This window comes from Pseudopodoces humilis, chromosome 16, assembly GCF_049639895.1.
Source record: "Pseudopodoces humilis isolate 2021_Gansu_Grassland_sample_001 chromosome 16, ASM4963989v1, whole genome shotgun sequence".
Taxonomy (NCBI): Eukaryota; Metazoa; Chordata; class Aves; order Passeriformes; family Paridae; genus Pseudopodoces; species Pseudopodoces humilis.
In genome coordinates this window covers 13410830-13433025 of record NC_142215.1, presented here as the reverse complement: position 1 = coordinate 13433025, position 22196 = coordinate 13410830, and the positions used below count along the sequence as shown (strand labels likewise).

The 22196-nt window shown below is 36.6% G+C and overlaps 1 protein-coding gene across 7 annotated transcripts in view; it reads right to left on the bottom strand.

Moving 5' to 3' along the window:
* The window catches only part of TCF12 (transcription factor 12), a 159528-nt gene that overhangs the window by 49146 nt on the left and 88186 nt on the right, over positions 1–22196 (bottom strand). For all 7 annotated transcript variants that reach the window (XM_014251123.2, XM_014251125.2, XM_014251124.2 and 4 more), the window contains exons 7-9: positions 20537–20601; positions 5232–5367; positions 1846–1898 (exon numbers count right to left, since the gene is read on the bottom strand). In XM_014251123.2, coding sequence (XP_014106598.1) covers positions 1846–1898; positions 5232–5367; positions 20537–20601 — 254 coding nt within the window. The remainder of the gene's footprint in view (positions 1–1845; positions 1899–5231; positions 5368–20536; positions 20602–22196) is intronic.

Genomic DNA, 22196 nt, shown 5'->3' with positions numbered 1-22196 from the left:
TTAATTGCACAGATTGGTACGATGTTAATACAAATAAAATCTATCAGCATTTTATTGTCTCCATTCTTAAAGAAGATGAATTAAATGAAAACCATTTGAAAAATACTGCTTGTTAAAATTAAACTGTGGTAAGAGAAATGAAAGGAATCTTTCATTCTCCAAAATTATCTCTTTACCTGGCTGATGCTACTAAATATTAAACATGTAGCATAAGCTTTATTACTGCCTAGAATTACTGTAATAAATGTCATGAAAATTGTACTGCTATGTGTTTTAGCTTCTCTGACATTTTAAATATATTTTTGTTAATCTAGCAGAAATCATCTGCTAGACTGTAAAGCCACCCTACATAACACGCAACTGTTAAAATGTAAATTGCTAAACTATTTTTAGCTGCTGCTGAAGGGGGAAAAAAAAAAGGGGAGGGGGGGAAAGAAGAATATTCCTGGCCTCGGGAATAATGATTTGAGGCATTGTGTTCATTTTGTTTATCAAGCAGCTATTCAGCCTCTAGTGGGGCCCAAGTGCTTATGCAAGCAAAAGCTTTTAAGAGTGCCTGCAGCTGCAATCCTGGCTTCCAGGTAGGCTGCAGGTTCAGAGCACAGCTGCCCCAGGCTATCCACACTATCTCAGCTCCATCTGGAAGTACTGTTAAAATAGGATTTCAGATCCCGGGTTCTGTCTGTATCATCGTGAGCAGGGGGAGGAAGAAGGGAAGGAGAGGGAGGAGAGAACAGGGGAGATGCGAGGGCTAGAAGAGACCATCCATAGTTCAGCCTCAATACAAAATGAAAAGCTCAGCCCCATTTTGCTCCCACTATATTACTGTTGCCTGTGCAGTGTGTTCTATTCAGCCTATCCGGCTTTGAGTTATGACTCATCCAAGTGCACCTGCGCCCATGTGTTAAGTACTGCCAAATAAAAGCCCAACATCCATTTACACAACAAAGAGATGTATCCCGCAAGGCAGCGGAGCTTCCCCCTCCCCTCCTGTTTGTTCTGAGGAGGGGAAAAAATAATTCTGTCCTTCACTTCACTGGGGATTTTTCACTTCACGTGGATTTTTAAATGCAGATTCATTTATAAACAATTTTCTTCCTTTTAAGAATAAAGCATATTTAATACCACAGAACACCCCTATAGCATTAGATTATCACAGCCATTAATGATTTTTTCCACCAAAACCCTTCCAACCTTTTTTATCAAAGCCCTTTATTCTCGAAGGATAAATTTTCAAGCAAAGAGGGATCAACAAACTAGTTGCTTGAAAGCTTTCCTGATGCTAGGCTGAAGTTAGGAAAGGCTTAATGAAGGCTTTAAAATCCACCAGGGCTTCACAATGAACATCTGACTCGGTGATTTATGCATATTAATAACCTCAGTCCTACTGAGGCAAGCTGAGCTGTACATGTCCTCCGAATCTTAATGTCTTCAGCTCCACTGGGATTATTACAAATGTAAATTTCTAAGATTCTCAGCTATTAATCTCTGTCTGTCCTCCTGTTCAGCAACATAATGACTAATTAAACATCAAAAGACCTGTACAGGAGATCTTCTTTGACAGCTCCTGGCCCAGCTCTCTTCCCAAGAGAGGAATTCAAATGACAGGGACAAGTGGGTAGGAGCATATGAGCGAGCTACAAATCACTGCTATGAAATCTAAAAATTCCACATCAAATGTGTATTTAGTCCTGCAGAACCACTCCCAATTACCTAGCCTAGCTGTTCATGTCCAGCAGACAGCCCTCCTAGCGCTAAACTTAAGTAATTTGTATGTAGGGCAGGTGAAGAGAATGCAATTTGAGCCCAATTTTTATCACTACAAGTAAAAAATATAGTACTTACAGAAGAAGGCAAACCAGGGGGCACCTTTCTTACTTTCTTTGTCTGCAGAGGATCTGTACACAGAAAAACATCATTTCATCAAGTATCTACATTAGAGGTGAAAAAGAATAAATAGTTACATTGCTCCATTTTTTCCTTCCATGATGAATTTCTTATTTTCCAATTTCATGCATGTTTTATTCCCTAGCAAAAAGATTTGTCTTTCACATCAATATAAAAATATAACATCCTGATGCTCTCCTCTAAAATAAAGCCTTGCTAAATAGTTACTTTTAATTATTTTCCTAAGGAAAACAGTTATTCCCAAGAATGTATAATAATTATCATATACAATATAACTAAGAACAGTTTCTCTGAAGGGTACACTTACGACCTTATACACTTGCTAAGAGACAGAGCCAGGTTTTGAGATATACCAGGAGGAAAATGGGACTTATTAGCAAGAGAAATGCTTTATTTTCTGCACATCAGAGTAAAGACAGAACTATCCAAAAGGAAATTGACATGTTAAGTTATGACTTATACTCTAAGAATATTAACATGATGTAAATTTTATAGTTTTTAGACTCTATCAAGATTGTAAATAAACAACAAATTTGTTTTAAATAAAAAAAAATCCTAATTGCTTTCCTGGAGTAATAAAGTCAATACATCTCAAATTTACATGTAACAGTAAAGTTGGAGGTATGATACCTGCTTCTTTCTTCCAATAGGTATTGTATTATAACAAAAGTACCCAGCAATTTCACTACTAAACCAAGAATCTGAACCAGTTTAATCAGATGCTAATACAATTAATCTGAAAACTCTGCATGCAAATTACAAATTAACTGATGTTTTGAAGATGAGAATCTGGCAAGATTACCAGTTCTACAGTTAACCAATGAAGTCCTTAATTAAACACAAAATTCCTATTTTTCTGTTTTAATTCAGAACATTTATGATGATATGAGAAGATAAAGGTGAGATAAGGTGAAATATCTGCTGGATATCTTTACTCTCATAATTTCCCATAGGGCACACGCACAAAGAAAAGAAAAGGACTTTTGGAAGAGATATTTACATTGGATTCAGAGCATCACCTGGAAGAGAACACTGGTTGGTTTCAATGCAATTTAATATGAAATTTATCAAGAGCTTGTTATAATCCTGGTCAGACTTCTTGGGGATAAAATGGGCATAATTTGACTTCGTTAGAAATTCTCAGGCAGCAGATTTGTAGCATTTAACAAGTCCATTAAAAAAAAAATAAAATTAAAACTCAGACATACTTTCTCAAGCCATTGGAAATGACTTGAGATAAAAGTGTACTTCCTTCTCCTGACATTGCTGGAAAAAACATTTCCATGACTTTGTATCCACCACCTGCCATATCCTAGATTACAAGCCCCAGATTCAACCATGACAGAAAGAGGAATTTCACCAGTTTGAGCATGTTTATACCCCCTGAACTTCTCTTTCAAAGAAAAAGAGAAATATACTCTGAAAACTCTACACTTCGCTTCCATTTGTTTAATTTAATATCAGGAACTTCCCAAACTTTATCCAGTTTGCACAGGAAACAAGGATCTCATTCAGGACCATCTCAATGACTGCTGCTCACAGTGACCTTCCTGCACGTATATGGAGCACCCTGCGCCCAGCACCAACAGCCCCTGGTGCTCAAACCCAGAGCAGGTTACTACTGTAAGTAGCTTCTTGTAAAACCAATTCAGTGTGGGCTAAAACACCATCATCATCATCTTAAAACACAATTATTTTCTATCGAAGTTCAACTACCTTTTCAAGTTGTATACAATTCCACTGAACTTTTGTAAGAGTGTTCCTTTCCTGAAACAGGTATGAGGAACTGCTGCATTTGTTCTGATATGAGCAACAGGAATACTTACAACAATCTTCATAAAGATAGCCAACCCCAAGTTAAATGGCAGTTGGTTTGACAACAAGGTAAAAAGGTTATATAAATATGGCATTTTAAAACATGTATATACACATATACATTAAGAGAAGAGAAAATGGCCTTAATCTGCACCAAGGGAGATTTAGGTTCAATGTCAGGAAAAATTTCTTCCCTGAAAGAGCTGTCAGGCACGGGAACAGACTGCCCAGGAAGTGGTGGACACCATCCCTGAAGGGATTTAAAAGATGTGTAGATGTAGCACCTGGGCACATGGGTTAGTGGGCTGGACTGGGCAGCGCTGGGGTAAAGGTTGGACTCGATGGTCTTAGAGGGTTTCTTCAAATGTAATGATACCATGATATATAAGATTAAGTTCCAAAGCAATATTTTTCATAAAACAACTGTTAAAAAACAATTTCAAGCATGTTCAGGACTATTTTAGTGCCCAAGATATTTGTAGTCATAGTTAATATTGAAGTTATTTCACAAAGCAATTTGCATTTCAAAATTTTAGTTTGGGTAAAGTATGGTTGGAGTTACATGGTTCCAACAAAGATTTTTACTATGGAATAAAAGTGCTATACAGAATGAGGAACCTTAAAGACTCAACCATACAATTAGAGAAAATCTAATGACCTATCATACTGATACTGAAATATAAGGTAGCTGGAATATAAGGTTATTTAACTAGAATATAAGAGTACAGTCTCTCTTTTTATACCAAAAAGATTTTTTTTCAATTTGCACACCCAAATATTCACAATAGTCTTATAGCAGATACTGTAGAACAGCTGACTCATTCTTGATTCTCTGATTCAAGAGAATTTGAGAGCTATAAAATATTATCACTGTCTATTACCAGGTATGAAAATTCCATTCACCTCCAACTACCCCCAGATGAAAATACTAATACTGTCACAGGATTATAGCAATTTTAAGCAAGTTCCTACCTGCATATATTGCAAGGTAGTTTGATTTTAGGATAAACTACTAGCCTCCAATTGCTAAGATCTTTAAAGGCATGTTGAACCAATTACAATGAACTATATATTGCCTTGAATAAAGTTACTTTTAGCATATAAAAGGATAATTGTTTCCCCTTTGTGTCCTTCCCCTACTAAATAATGGTAATGACCTCAAGGTCAGGCATTTCCAGGAGTTAATGATGGCACAGGTTAAGGGCACTCAGCTGGTCATCAGCTCCTATCCATCTGTCATTATTGCTTTTGCAATTAAGGGTTTTATTAGAGTTTCTTGTTTGTTTTGTAACCCAGACTGGCCAGTGTTGAATCCAAGCTAGCGTCTCAAAGAAAATGTTAATAATTCCAGTTTTTCTCTTATATAGCAGTTTGGTGCAATTTCAATTGCCCAGCACAGATCAATCTCCTGTATATTAAATGAACTCTCCAAAAAAAAAATATATAAAATAACAAAGTCTGCAGAGAAGCATCATGAACAAAAGTTTAAAACTGTTTATATTACTTACCAAGAGCTGGTGAGTCATGAAGTGGTCGGCGGCGCTGATTTGTGCCAGAAAACGGATAGTAGGGTGTTCCAGGTTTTCCAGAGGATGACAGCTGACCTGGACTTCCAAGCCCCATATCAGACCGAAGCAGACTAGACTACAAAAGTATAGAGAAAAGTCAAATTAAACTCTATAACAATGCAGCTCTTAATGTGCCAGGCTGACAAACTATTAACCACACTTACTGCTCTTGGCATTTAAGGGAATTTACTGAGATTTAGTGAAGGTTCTAGAGTTCAAAAAAATGTAGACTTTTTAAAATCAATGTTCAGAGTATGCACTACAGCATAACTCAGAAAGGCAGAGCGAGTTTGGCTGTGAGCCTCCAGAAAGCCATAACCATTTCAGCTGAAAACATCTGAAAGAATCAATTCATATTTAAATTTTAAACAAAAATCATAATCCTTTGTTTTGTTTGCAATATAACACCTCTTCTATTACACAATATAAACATAATTGATAAAAACTGCTAAGAGTTTATGGTGTGACATTAAGTTTTATCACATACTTAGAAATCAAGACTTAGATTACATTCATAAAAACATGGAATACAATTGTCCAAAAAAAATCAAATGCAGACAAGAGATAACAGAGTAGATTAATGAACAGAACATGAAAAATTGACATTTTAAAAACTTCAAATTAACAAAGTAGTTGAACCCTACCCTTTTTGTTCCCTTTTCATGCAGTAAAAACAAAAGCATTCTAAAGACTTATCAAGTGCATTGTATATTGTTTGACCTCACACTATTTGGATTTCCTCTGTAAAACTGAAATGAATGTTGGTGATTTAGAACAACATCATTTTTCCACAGGTGACGTTACGCTTAGCTTTGTTTTAGTCTGAAAATCCTGACTTGGAGTGAAACCCACAAAACTGTCTGTACAGAAAATATTCTTGTACCAGGTGGTAAAAATTCACTGTTTCACTCCTGGCTGCTGCATACAGCTTTCCTCAGAGCAGCACCCACTCCACATTGCACACAGCTAAATACACACTGCTCTTAATGTCTGGCAGCGTTTAAAGGCCACGTGGAAGCAGCAGCCTCAGAAGCAATTTGATTTCTTCAGCCGTGGTCAGTACATGGTGCAGCCTTTCCAGTACAAGGCAGGGAAGCACAGCTGGCAGGACCACAGGGATGTTTTGCTTAGACTCATCTGCACTGACATTTCATTGTCAGGTGATGCTAAGACAGAAAATGTTAACTGGAGTAACTTTTATACCAAAACCCTGCCTAATTTCTCCTTCAGCTTGGCTTCTCTCAATCCAACATTCCTCATCCCGTCCAAGGGCTCTCCAGGAGGAGCACCCGTGCCCCCACAGCTTCTGAAGGTTTCACCAAACCCACTCGTGGGCTGGATTACGGCAGGGACTGCCCCAGTGCTGCTGCCTGCTCAGGATACAGCAGCCCACTGGCATAGCTGCAGAGGCCACTCATTGCTCCTGCCCCTCCTCACCTTCCCTTCTGAGGCCCAAATACCTCATTCATAAATAAAAGTATTTTTGAATTATACTAGATCATCGAAACTGAGTCGTCTGCTGTGAGGAGTGAAAGGTGGGCTTCACTCATACAGCTCACAGTAAGGTACTAAATACCTTCTACCTTGCAGTGCACTGGGATTAACAGAAAATTAAGACTTCAGATAGAGTTACAGAATATATATAAAATAAGCTTTTTTTTTTCTTTGCATGGTATCACCATTGAAATGTCTCTCTTCTTGTTTGATGACTAATTTGAGCATGAAAATCTTATATTTTTAATTGACTAGAGTGGGATGTGAAATAATCACCCCATCACAAACTAAAGGAAGGCCTAAGTGTTAAGTATTTTATACAAAAGTGTGAAGATCAAAATTTATTAAAAATATTACTGCATAGAAATAGCTTCCTCTCACCTTAACTTCTTCATTGTTATTCTTACAATAGTCTTTGAAACACAATTCATAATCTGATACTCATATTAAAATGAGATACTCTGATGGAGTGACAAAAGTATATAGCAAATACATGCAGGAGGAAATCTGCTGGTGGGCTGTTCCAAGGTCTTCTAATTTTTGCTTTGGTCAAATTGTTAAGATTTTATTGTTTTGCTGAAAACATTATGAACATCAGAATATCTGGCTTACTCAGTATAAATCTGAATTTAGCAAAGATGCTATTCTAAACATTTACTACAGTTTTGGAGGTGAACACCTGTGCAGAAAACCTGGACAATGTTTTGTGAAAAGCAGCTCCTCCAAACCAGCACTGGTCAGAAAAAGAAATGAAACCAGTTCTCACTTAGGCCAACACTTGACCTTCTCGACCAAGCATACCCAGGACTGAAGGAAAATTTCTTTGCACAGCCTTTGGGGAGGGGAGGCAGTATTGTGACAGTTGTCATTTCAAGTAGCTGCAGAACTGCCGGAGCGCTGAGGCTGGCACGGAGCTCTGGAGGTCAGTGAGTGCAGCCCTGCTCGCTCAGAGCAGCTGTCAAACACAATTAGCAACTACAGCCCCTTCACTTCATGGACAACCCTCCCTGCTACCCCAGCATCTCCCCTGATCACTGCAGGGATTTTGGAAATGCAAAGGGATCCATACAGATGCTTCCAAAAAAATAGGGGTGGGAGGGTTCCTAGTTCCTCTGTTCCCCTACTCATTAGGAGATGGGGAAAGATTTAAAAAAAAATAAATTAAAATAATAATAATAACAATAAATAAATAAATAAATAAAACCAACCAGTAAAAACTCTTCAATTAATTTCTACAAAGTCATTTCAAAAGGTATGAGTCTGTATCTTTTCCAAATTTTACTTTATTACATTTGTCACTCTTGCTCTTATCCTAAGTATTCCAGTGTTTGACATTGTCACCAGACCCTGAATTTCAAAGCAGCCTGGCTTCTACAATAACATAAAATTAGTGTGTAAGCACTATGGTAGATACACAGTAAATCTCAAGCTGTGCAACACACTCTGAAGAAGTTTTCTGATCTACACTGTATTTGGGTAAGCATTTTTTTATTTATAAAAAGGATTAAAAAACCAAAACAACACAAAACTACAACCCTCTTCTACCATTAGCCCAATCAAATGAAACATCTGTTTAGAATTTTGTAATTGTTCCTCAGTCTTCCAAAAGAAAATAAAAATAGATGTCATTAGTTCAGCTCATTGATTTTTCTGCCTGTTTGAACCAATTGAGAAAAAATATTGATTAGGACTGATCCTTTCCTAAGGGCATCTGATAAAGAAAGGAATACAAAAATACCACTGAGGATAGCAAAAAAGCTTTGTATTATCAGCATCAAGCTTCTCCTGACGAAGTGCCCGAGGTCCCTGCGCAGAGGCAGATCACTTACACCCATAGTTAGGGGCATTCTCCACAGAGAACCTGCATGCTCACTCTGAACCTCATCTGCCAAGCATGTATCCAATTACCAAAGAATAATCAATGACTGGTTATTCTCCTGAATGCTTGTCCAAGTCCTTGTCTGTACTACCATTGTAAGTAAACAGGAATCACGCATAAAAATTTGCTTCTTTGGAGTTTATAATGCATATATTCAGTTTCAAGATCTACAAAAAGTTATTTAAGGCAATGTTTTCCATAAGGAGTGAGTGTTCAATAACTTAAAAAAAAATAAATAAAAAGCTTTTAGTACAATCAACTAAGAACACTGCAAGCCTGATTCAGAAAAGAAAAGAGAAGATGTAAACATGACTCTTTTACTTTTGAGATTTATCCCTTTCAGAGAAACCAAGGAACAGTTTTGATAGCCTCAGGGGAAATTGCATGGCCTGACCCAAATAGAAAGGCTTTCACAAGGGCTACTATCTCAACAAATGCTTTAAAGGAGTCACTTTCCTAAAGAGTATTTTCATAAAAATGAAATGCAGGGGAGTCATCTATTCAAGCATTGCAAGGATGAGGTGGGGGGAGAAGAATCATATTTACATATAGGGGGTGGATTTCTGCACCTTTGTCACAGGAAACAAGTAACTTTGCATTGCAGCTGCACTTTCGTGCAGGCAAAGTTCACTTCCATTCAAACTAACAACCCAATCAACCATATGCTTATATCAAAGTGATATGCTCGAGATAAAAAGAGGCTCCTTAGTCAACTTAAAGTGGTTTTAAAATTGATTCTTTCCAAGAATTTAAACATTGAAGTAAAAAAGAGTTTGACTAATTCCTAAGTGTTCTTCTCTCCAGCCCAGCTCTATGACTCTCTAGAAACAATTTGATACCAACACTGCTCTGACTTCAATGAACTTCTAGGACATCAGCCAGAAAAATTCTAGTAATGCTGGTAAACATTTCTTTGATTTTACTTTGATATTAAAAAAAAAAGTGAACAAGTAAAGGCCTACAGATGTCCTTATATATTATTCCTTGCAGCTCTCTAACATTTAGGCTCTATACAAACAGGAAAGCCAAGCTGTCCAGAAAACAACATAGTTTTAGAAAACATACTCTGTACACCACCTATATAAAGTTTTACCTGTTCAAAAATATTTTTACCACAGGTAGGTAGCCTTGTGCTTCTTGGTCTAATTCTTGTTCACATTCTTTTCTTAAACGCAAACATAGGCAAACACTTTTAAGGATTCAAATTTTCCCAGCGTAGCCATAGCCAAACTATGCGATAGTTTCATCCAAATACAACTGTGTGCCTTTACATTATTCATTATTTTCTATCAAAAGAATAATATGGTTGAGAATAAAAGCATTAGCCCATTATATGCAACTGATTATGACAGGCCTATTATGCTGGCATAATAAGGCAGTCTGCTTTGGCAGTGAAATGAGAGCTGCAACTCACCAACTGCAAACTTAGATCTTGAAAACCTCCCCAACTAGATTCAACTAGATTTTATTTTTCCTATTTTTCTGCATTAGCTTCCTTTTCATAAAGTTTATGCTTTCAATCCTAGTAGTCAGGCTGTACCTATTTAAAGCAGGAAAACTGTCTAGAGGTAAAGCAAAAAAAAGTACTTGAGTGTTTAGTTAAAAATTGGGAGCTTGCATACTTTACTTTTATAAAATAATGTAATGCAACACCATTCATCTCTATCAAATCCCTCCATTATCCCACCACAGTCGCTGACAAACTCACTTGGCATCTCTCTATTTCTCAGAATTACACAGAGCAGATGGCAAGTGCATTCCTTGCCTTACTGTAAACTTGAAATGTTGCCCTGGGTAGAGCACAAGTTTCATGTGCATGTCCTTTTTACTCAGTGAGCTATTTGGATGTCTTAGACCATGGATATAACGTGTCTCAATATTGCATGTCTTCCCTTATAGATAAACCTGACAATTTGCATAAACTGGCTTAAAAGAACATAACAAAACAGAAAAGTCGAACTCTGGTAAACTTGCAAAATCCCCCAGCAAAGATTAATATTTTGTTATGGTGTTTCCAAAGGAAAACCCAGCACAACACTGCTACAACACTAATAATTGCTCTGAAATCCTAGTCCAGTAGGGAGGTTAGGGCTGCAAAAAGACCATTCACTCAAGTTCCACGTCATGCCGTTTAAGCCGAAAATATAACTAAGATATAAAGTGTTGAATTTCACTTTATTCAAGTCTCCAGTCTTTGGAAACTGTAATGAATATGCACTCCAAAATAGGAGCTGAATTTGGAAAAAACACTGACATATGATGTAAATTCATTATAAATTTAAATTTTAGGGATATGTTTGCAATTATCAGCATGTTGTTAAAGAATCTCATCCTGAGAATATCATCAAATAGTAATGTGAAATACAGTGTTACCATTTTGAGAACAAAGGGACTCTGAATGAGTAATCAATAGCAACTGGCAGAAAATGAGGCATTAATTATGATCCTCTCTAGTGTTTTGTCTCAAACAACGTTTCATTAAATATATTGTGCTAACCTGTACATCTTCAAGCCATTACCAATAGATTTGATCAGATACATTTTTGGTCTGTTTCAGGAGGAGGAAAATATCAGAATTAGAAAACCAAAACAACATCTAAAGTGTTATATGATAACTTGAGTTTTTTTTTTCTTGATCAATTTAAAGGAAATCAGGGGTTGCTAATAAAACATCTCAGGAGAGGATCCTTTAACAACATGTTGATAATTGCAAACATATTCCTCATTTTAAAAAAATACTTAGGTCTTTTAATCTCAGTGTAGTCTCTTGAAAATTTAATTATCATCTCCTATATCTAAAGTATCATGCAGGTTTGAGAAGATAATGACAGTCATCCATCAACTGCATCCTGCCAGTGTAATCAGGCTAATCTAGCTCACTGGATTAAAAAACAGCTACCTAGGGTACTAAATACTGAAGTGATGCAACACCATAAGCAAAATTACATTTAGCTTTACTGTCTTTCCAATTAATGTTAACATCGATGAAGATCACGTTATCAATATATTCTCTTTTTATGCCAAAGCTTTTCCGGATCACCGTGAGCTGCTTACTCATGTGTGTACCTAAGCAGAGGCTGCTACTGTGGCAAATTCTGTTCATGTGTAAATATACTGGGACTGAGCACAGGGACAGAGGAGAGAGAAGAAAGGAGTTTATTCAGAATTACATATATGGATTTTTTTTAGCAGTGAGGAGAGCAAAGATTAAATGAAAAGGGAAGGAATAATTTTGTATTCTTTTTGCATCTAAATGTCTTTAAAGACCCTGATTAACACAAATATTTTGAAGAGTCCCTTCCTTCTCTTTTGCAATATTGTCTTCCCTGCACTGATGCTACATATTGGCAAGACTACAAATTCAGTTTTACGCTTCTAAAGCAGCACCCTGCTGATGTTGGTGTCCAATCCCAGAGGTTATGCTGGCTCAGCTTGTCTTCCTTCATCCCCCCAGGCAAGGTATTTTTGTGTTGCTGACTGAATTCTAGGAAGGCATTACTAAGCATTGTGATTACAGGTCAGGCACTCCTCCCTTTGCCTTTGAATCTTTTCACTGCATTATGAAAACAGTAATTTGAACAGCATCCTTACTGTGATTATACAAAAGCCACTTTCTGAAGAACTCAAAATTTCACAAGAGAAGTTGCTGAGTGGTTATTCATCTATTTTTTAATTTTTATGGTACAACCGTCCTTGCTTTCCTTTGTGATTATAAGATACTAGCATTAGGAGTCAATATTATAATAAAGTATTTTATTCTGAGTCTTATTTACACAAGTCAGACTATAAAGGATATTATAAAGCTCAAACTGTCTTCGCATCTGTTCCTCCCTCTGCATCTTCAGCAAAATGATTTAAAAATATTTCAGACCATTAGTAGGTCATTTCAGGTATATAGCATGGAAGTTCTACATCTCTCCCACACAACCAAGAGAAAAATCTCTCTTGCTCTAAGCACCAAGTCAGAAAATCATTAACATGGTGAGGGTATGTTAATAAAGCAACCAGTTAAATGTTAGGACTTAACACTGAGAACCCATATATTTTCTCACGATCAAGGGAGAGCTGAGTTCAATAGTAGGGTGCTAGGAAATGGCCAGGAAATATCTTAGGCTACAATCCCCTTTCCTAAGTAGGTATTATCCTTCTCTCCCTACTCTTCAGAAACCTGTGCCAACAGGAGCACCGGTGTCTCAAAAAGCACTCCAGAACACAGCTGAAACCAGCACAAGTTGGATGGTTTAGTTCCATGAAGGAGGAATGTAAATGACCAATCTTGTGTTTCTTTCCATCCCTGAGTAGTGCCCAAGCTCCACTCCCCCACCCATCCCAGGAAGCAGTGCTCAGTAACAGGTTCCTACACCACTCAACCCCCCCTCCCCTACTCAGGGCCTCTATTCCTCTTGACACCAGTTATTTGTGCATATGTGAAGTTTGGGAAGGGACTTTCCCTACCTATTAATTTAAAATGGAAGGTAAATAGAGGCTTAACATACTAGAGTAATTACAGACAAAAGGAATGCTCACTTCAAGAAAATCCAAAGGGCAATCCGGCTCATTCAAATAGACATGGCTGGGAGCACAGAGCTGAGCTAATATTTTCCCCATCCTCCACTAATACCATAAATTTGTAATTGAGAAGCACCCAGCTCTGAGGCAGTCAGAATAGCTGGACAAAAATAGTGATTTACCAAATAAGTTTTATCTGCACTCCTTGCTCTAGAATTATTTTTACTTCCTTATGCAGCAGTATGCAAGATAATATGTATATTAGTTTACAGAATATTCATAATCTTAAATACAATCAAAAATAAACAAAAAAAAAAGGTGGCAAGAAAATTTGCCAACCCTAAATGGTGTGAGAAAGAGAAGGGCAAAGACAAGAAACTGTTTGCTTGGTAAAGGCATTGAAAATAATTCCTTACAGAACTGCTCCCCCTTTATAAATAGCATCCCTCCTCCAACTATAACAAATTCCTAACACCTGCTACCCACTTTATTCCAGGGGGAATGTCTTCCCTGATTAACTTCAGGTGGTCACCTCCAGCGCTGGAAAAAGAAATCTAGCGTGTGCCCCATACATTTTCATTTCCTAAAAAGGTTCTGCAGACTCCTTATCTGCTGAGTGACAGGAGATATTTTCCCAATAGCACAATAAGTAATTCACTTCTAATAAATCATGATGAAAAGAAGGTTAATATTGCTTGATTCTACTTGAGAAGTAAAATGAAGCAAAAGAAACTAAAGTTCAGGCATTCCATCTGCCCTAAAACTATATATCCTTCTCCCCATCGCAATCTTTTAGGATGGTATCAGCTGGCTGGCAGAATCCAGAGTCACTGCTTCAGTTAACATTGTTTCAGCCTTTCCTTCAGCAGCTGCATTTCTTAGAGATTGATAGCTCAGCTGTAAAAATCTGCTTCAGGGAGACACCTGATATCAAAAGTGTCAGAGAAGGGGAGATTAAAAAGAGAAAATTTACAAAATAAAATCAGTTTTTCAGCTTTAAAGTCATATTGGTATTAAAAACCCCACACATGTACAAGCCTTAAATTTTTTATACTTCCATAACTCAGTATTACTTGGATTTAAGGAGACATCATGTTCTCTATATTGCTTCTAAAACAACGCGAGGAAGGAAGAAAAGCAACTGGTGCCAGTGCTCGTGGCCTTTCTAAGGCCCCACTCATCAGAAAGGTCCAGAAAAAAACATAATTTTCTGCCTCATTGGAAAGATCCATCTAAAGCATCCTCAAACATACTCCAGCAGCGAGGAGGAAGAGCTTTCTGGTTGTTTATTGGACACTGGTTAGCAGCAACCCTGGCAAAGCATCGTAGGAGCAGCTGCAGTGCCGGGCTGCCACGCTGCTCCTCAGGCCTACACCTGCAGCCTGAGGAGGATTTATTTGCGTGCCTTTGCACCCATTGGAACAACAACCACCTCGGAAAATACGATGTGCTACACGTTCCTTTTTCTAGTCTAACTCTTACATTTTAAGTAACATCTCAGCTGTCAAATGCCACTAAAATCCTGCTCTACCCCACTGCTCACAATCACTCATTTATTTCACTGTTGTCACTTCCAAGTTTTTTGTTCTCACAAAACTTGTATTTCCAATTACATTTTTCATATTCTTCTCTACTTTTCCATTTTTTATCAGTAAATCTCATTTCTGCTTCCCACATACATTTTTCACATTATCTTCTAATAATCACATTTTTGTCTTTATGCTTAATCTTACAGCTGTTTAATGTTACCTGATGCTTTATTAAAAACATTAGAATCAGTCAATCTTCTTCATTACACCAAATACACATCTTACAATTATATAGTTTAGGAACATATTAAAAATACTTTTCAATTGGTACTATTCTGTGGTAGCTATACTCCTTTCACCTTTTGCTTGCTTAATCCTCACCACCTAGCCAGTAATACAAAAAAGTTGCCATTTTTGCTTTTGCACAATACGAACAAGCTTTTATGCTCTCCCTAGGCAGCTCAAATTTCTGGAATTGCACCCTCATTACACTTCCTCAGCTATTAGAGAGTGAGCTCTGAGATACTACTTGCCCCAACATTGCAGGATTGTTCTTTAGGTTGGAATTCTGCTCAAGCTGCTTTAAAGTCTCTTTAAATTTTAAAGAGGCAAATTACTGACTATGCAAAGACAAAGTAACATACACTTGCAGTCATTTCTTTTGCTGAAGTGATCATCTGTTAAATTGCCCAAGAAATTGGTGCTAAAGGCATTCTTTGAGTTTATTCCAAAAGTTCTTATAGTGTTTGTTAAGAAACAAATTTTTTTGCACAAAAATAAAACAACTTTTTAGTCTGTTAAGGATGTAACAGCTAAAAAATACAGTCTAACATGCTGCCATTTTATTCTTTAATAAATAGCTAAATTTGCAGGCAACAAGATACAAACATTTAAAGTTCCACATTAAATTGTGAAGAAAGGAGAATAGGTAAATTCTGAAAAGTTGTCTGAAATCATGTCTTAATATGTTTACTTGAAGTATATCCCCGTAAGGAGCACTAAGTGTGGCGCTAATGTGCATAAAATGTTACTGTCATACTGCAAAATTCAGGCTAATTTAATAAAGCCTGATGGGCCTTACATCATGTTGCAATGATGCAATAATATGCTGCTAAATGAGTCACCTCACATTAGCTTCACGGCAACAGCAGAGCTGATGGCTATTGAAGGGAAAATGGGGTAGCAAAATTACTGCAAATATTGATGGACCAGCTTTCTATTGGATTTATTTTATCTAAGAAAAAGCTGCTTTATTTATTGTGCATTATCAACATACACAAAACTCATATAATAATAGCAGCAAGAATGAGTTAAAAATCCATCTGCCACTAAATAAAATATACGTAGTGTACGCAGTATCATATAGGTTATCCATACGCTCTCTATGTAATGCTATATATTTCAGGCATTATGTATATATATTATGTAGTAGAGTAGTGTATATTTTATAAATTATTTTTTATATATATGGTTGTACATAGTCTAAGTGAAATGTATTTAGTATATTCAATCCATATCTCCTTCCAGCACGCTCGTATTCTACAGTTTAATCAGCAGCAGTTTTTTCTAAATGGGTTTTATAATTTCTAAAGTGTCCCATCATCATGTAGACCATTGAGATTAACGAGTAACAAAAATGGAGTAAATTAAGATACGACTCTTTTAAAAGGCTATGCCTTAAACCACATGTGGGGAATGACTCTTTAGTTCCTGCCTAGCATCCATTACATTCTGCACTCAATTCTACCTCCTTTCCCACACACAGGATTGTGTGCAGACTTCAAATTATTATGAAGGGAGGATAAATGTGTTATCTCCACATGTCAAAAAATCCATCATGTCTATTTTTCATGCATGATTGTTTAGAATGAAAATAGAACATTAAGGGGATAGTCACCAACGATTTACTATCTTGAGCCTAGTGATGCCAGTGGGGAGAGACTGTGCCAGGCACATGAGAACAGGCATTGTGAGGCTAAAGGAGCATCCCCCTGCCAATTACCCAGGGCACTCATGGGCTCCTGGGGATAAAGTTCACCTTCTGTGAAAATCCACACAAACAATTAGAAGAATTAGTCTAACAGCTACACATGTACTGCACATTCATCTCAATTTCACTTTAAATATAGTGCAGACCCCTGGCTTTCTTTAAACTCAGACCTGTCAAACCAATGTGCAGTGACAGCTGGGGACCTTTCTGATGATATTGGGAACGGGAGTAGTGAATTCAGTATCTAAAGTCTAATGTTGTTTCTTTCACATAAGCTACTGCTTTCAGTACTAAACAATACAAATGCGAAAAAATCCTTTTTATTACAAGAAGCTTCCTGAAAATTTAACTTCTACATGATTTATAATTTGTGAAAAGATGCCCTTCCCAAAATTGCAATTACATGGCCAACAGGAATGGTGGAGTCCCCCACAAAAACCACAAACCACCACCTGCACTCCAATTCAAAGACACAAGAAGAGACTTCGTATCAAGTCATGCAGCATTGCATTTCATTCTGACAGAAAAATAGAGTTTTTAGTATTTCTTCTAAAAGCTGTCAATTCTTCCTCCAGGTAAAAATATTTAGCATTCATCTAAATCAGCTCTACACAAGCCTCAATTTGTCATCTTACCCATCCACTTCAAGTCTATATACTTTTGGATGCTCCTTTTTGGCTTGTTTAAAACACCTGATGGAAAGAAAACCTGAGAATCTGCACTTCCTGCCAAAAAAATATTCATAAATTAGCCATATTTACGTTCTTGTGACTAAATGTTACAGCTGAATCAGATTCTATTACCTAAGTCGCTCAGGTTTTTAAGCTACATTGAAAATCAATCACACTTCAACTCCTACAGCCTAAATATAAAGCCTGTAGGTAGCAAACAGTCCCTACAAATCACTGCTTAGATTATTTTCAGTAAAAGGTGAGAATGATACTAAGACTCTGAAACATTGCAGTTTACAGTAGTCTTGAAAATTTTCATTGCGGCCTTCTGTAAACTCAACAGAAAGTAAAAATTAAAACCCCTCACACTTCCATACTAGGTTATTAATACCCTTTACACCAGTAACATAAGGAAAAGAGGTAGGAGAAGGATGGATTCAAGAGTATTTGGAGAAGTTAGGTTAAGTTAGAAGCTCAATTCATGTGTACCCAATAACAAACTCGGGAGACTGACTGACTCTTGCCACTTTATCATTTCAGAAACCTTAGCCGCTGTCCTTGAAGAACTCATGGTTCAGAGCAGAAACTAAAAGAGTGGGGATGGTTGGTTTCAGAGAGGAAGAAGAGTAGTGGCTTGCAATTCCTCAACAACCTAAATTTCCTTTTTATTTTTTTTTAAGAATACTGGAAGAAATAGACTGCAAATGTCAGAAGATAATGAAGAAGTGATACTGATTCAGCTGGAGTACACTATATAAAATAATTTCCTTCTCAGATTGCATAATAGATGATTTAATAAGGCTTTTACCACTTCCACATTTCACAGGTACACTAAGAAACCAAGGACAACTAAAACTAGTGCTAAATACAGAGCAAACCTGACTGAAAAACAGCTAAGAGTTTATGATCAGCAATGCGTGAATGTATTAACTTAGATTTTGCAGGCGTCTGTTTTGGGCATCATTCCACCTCTTAATTAGTGACTTGGATGAAAAATGAAGACTACATTTACTAAACTCACAAAGCAAATAACCCATAAGGATCTACAAACGCAGTGAAGGGCTGGAATTCAAAATTGCACAGACGAATTTAGAGATGGTAGAAGCAATGTGCTAAAAAAGTAAATACATTTTTATACATGGAACCTGTAAACCGAAAAACACAGAGTGAGGAATAGCAAGCTAGCCAGCATTATCATAGAAAGGTATTGGGAAATTGCAGATCACCACAATTCAAATATGTATCGAAAACTGGATATTTGTTAGAAAAATAGGCAAGTACCACCCAGCAAAAAATTCACAGTATTATGTGAAAGATCCAGGAAATTTCTTTTTACCATGGTGGTAAGGCCCTAGGTGAGGTACTTGACTTCATTTAAAGCACTGGAATTCCCTAGAGTTGTGAACCTACTGGAGAACATTCAGAGCAGAGCATGAGCTTTTCTACTAATATTTCAGTCTGAGCTAGATCCTGATACATAGCCACTGTTAAAATACACCTGCACTTTACACGCCCAGGTAAAAATTAACTCCAGTTATGTCTTATCTTTTCTAAGGACTCCTTATCATCTTAATCATCTAATGGTTTTTCCAGCCTCTGCAGACTTAAAAGAGAATAAATTCTTCTCTATGTTCACTGTCTGTAAGACAAGAGTTAGCTACTTTAATTACAGTGATGTTTAGATAAGAGACCTGGAAACTTTCTTAAAGTAATTACACTTCAGTAGTTGAAAACGAAACCCGGGGTGCTCATGCAGTCTCTTCCATCTCTAGACTCTTTTGAGAACAGACCACATGAAACCTCTGTCAGGGACAATGCAGTTGATTCTTCATTTGGGTAGTAATGACTTCTCATGATCACTTTGGAGCTTCTCTATGACAGATTTCAAACACTGTAGCTGCAATGAGAGCTGTATTTCAAGCACTACCACGCATTTACAAAAAACAAACAAACAAAAAATTCAAAAATATTCAGAAACCCCACCACAGTCCAAGTTAAATCATTCAAATGCTGGCAGATTTACCTGATAAAGACCCAAAAAAGTACAAACTGTAACTTATCACATGAATTTAAATGGAATTAAAATTTAATTGAAAATTAACTCTATGTTCCTGTTTTATTATCCTGAATATACAGATTTACCTACAGTAACATTTTTGACACATACTAAAAATTTTAAAGGAAAAAACTTGAGGGAGATTAAATAGTCAGAAGCTTATCAAAGAGATAAACAGAACTAAAAATGATATTAATAAAAACAAACATGCATAAGATTGTAGGGTATATGTATCTATGTATATGTGTAAAAAGTTATTATTAAATGATACTAGACAGAAACAACCTTAAATATACAGAGATATAAAAGGACTTTACTCACTGAGAAACAGAACAACAGAAACTACACTCATTACTGCAAAGCAGAATGGAATTTCATGCAAAGTTCACATAAAACCATTTTCCAATACAAAACATTAACTTAATGAAAGAGTAACGTGGAAATTAATTTGCTTCCAAACTAATGTCAAATTTAATTTATTATATTTAAATAGAGTACATACAGAGTTATTTCAACCAGTAACTACACTAATACAATGTTTTACTGTCTAGACTGGCAATAATGTGAAGTCCATAACTCTCAGGTAAAGAGCTATACTGCTTTTTGGGAGAATGTTGCTGAAAGCTCACCCATACAGCTACAAATGGGTCTTTGTTTGCCACATCTGCGTTGCAGAGAAGTAGTAAAGGCTGTGAGAATGATTCTTTCTTAATAGGGGAAGCATTGCCACATGGTGCTGCCCATTCACACCTCCCAAGCTACTAGTTAAAAGACTGAAAAACAAGATGTCAAATTCATATCCTAGATGTATCCTCCAGAAAAAAGACACTGCTGAAAATATCTGTTCAAAGGAAATACTCAACCTACAGTAAAATTAAAAAATTGTTCCTCTTTGAGAAAATAAATTAATTTCTTAGAATAATAAACACATTAATTATTTAAATCTTTATCAACAGACACTGAATGCAATCATATGCTAATTATACTTTTTAAACAGCCCAACTTCCTGTGCATTCAAAACAAACTTTTAAACAACGATCAAAGTATTCTTAGTCTGGCTCATTAGAAACAACATGAAAGAAATCATCACTCTAAAATGAAGAAACTCTGTACTTACTTGACAGCCTGGTAAGCCTGTATCTCTACCATACAGTGGAAATGGACCTCTGTCGGAGGTTTTTCCTGTAAAAGAAAGAAATTTAAAATTTGGTTATTTTTAAAATCCCTCAGACATCTGCATCAGTTATCCTTTTATATGCAATTCAGAAAACCTATTAGCATCATAATAAATTTACAAACATCAAGTTGCACAAATAAAATCAGGTTTTTACATGTCTGTATTTAACGCACTCAAACAACGCTACAGTAATAGATGACCTAGATACCTAATTAAATTCCTTTTGTAACCAGTCAGATACCATAAAATATTCCTGTTCAGTATGTTGAAATACAAAAGGCAAAGTCTGTTTTCATTTCCATTATCAACAAGCAAAGGTAGAGAGACATTTATAGACATTTCTCCTTCCTACATGAAACTAACACTTAACTGGTATCCATCTTAGACAACGAATATACAGAGCAATAAAATAAAACATATGAAAAGTAAACAAAAATTTCATTCAAAACAGTAAAACTCACACCAACCTTAAACCATGGCTGATTCATTCAGCTCTAGACACTCACCCCTAAATCCTTAAAAATCTTTTTGTTTAATGCACAGATCAGCAGGTACAAAACTCAAGCAATACAACTGGGCAAGACATCAAAACACTTTTGTGCATAATAAATGCAATCTTTGTGTGTAGGTAGCACGGAGAAAGCGGTGCCTCGTGCAGAGTGGCTGCCTTCTGATGTTGCTGCCTGAGGTCACAAGGCATTAGCAATGGGTTTGCCAGCTCCAGCAAAACTACTCAGTGCTGCATTTGTTAGGTATGTCAAAAAATGGCATGTTTGTATATGAAAGCTCAGTGCGCAAGTTCTCCAGTAGAGCTCAGAAGTTTAGCAATCAACACTGTGAAAAAAGTCTTGAATAGAAGCCCACTGAACAATGCCAAGCATCAGACACTCATCAAGTTTGTGTATAACAGAAAACACCAAGTGCATGTGCCTGCCCTAATTACGGCACAGGACTCAGAAAAACCCTGTACCACCACTCAGAATCTTATCCAAAGGCAAGCATTAATTAACCAGATCGTTTGAAAATGAATGCTATCTCACCCAACTAGGCATTCCCTTTGCAAATGATGTGCGTGTTATCCTGCCCTAAAAGAAGAAAAAGTAGCCTTTCTTTCACATTCCAATTTCAGTGATAAATAGCTCCATGTTATTGCAATTGCACTTCAAGAAAAGGACTTCCTTTGCTTTTTCTGATTTTTCCCTCTTATTACCAAAAGTCCCCTAAATATAATTTCATAAGAGGAAAACCTTAAGTATGCTTATTGTTCATTTTAAAAGTGGATCTTTTGTAAGCAGGGAGGAAGAGGAAGTCTGAATCTCTTGGAACAACATCTCTGCAAGATTATTATCGTGATAGCTACCAATGGTCAACAATAGCTTGCTTGAAAAATGGCAGCTCTGCCGTAACAAAGGGAGAAAAAAAGTTAACATTTTTCTGCTGAAGCAATTTGCCTCCAAAAACTATCAAGCACCAAGCAAATAAAATACCTAGCATGCAAAATTATAAGTAGTAGGATGAATCATGCTGTTCATATTAAACCAGACTCAGCATTTTCTTTCCAGAAAATGAGAATCTCATATCACATGATAAACAACTTTGA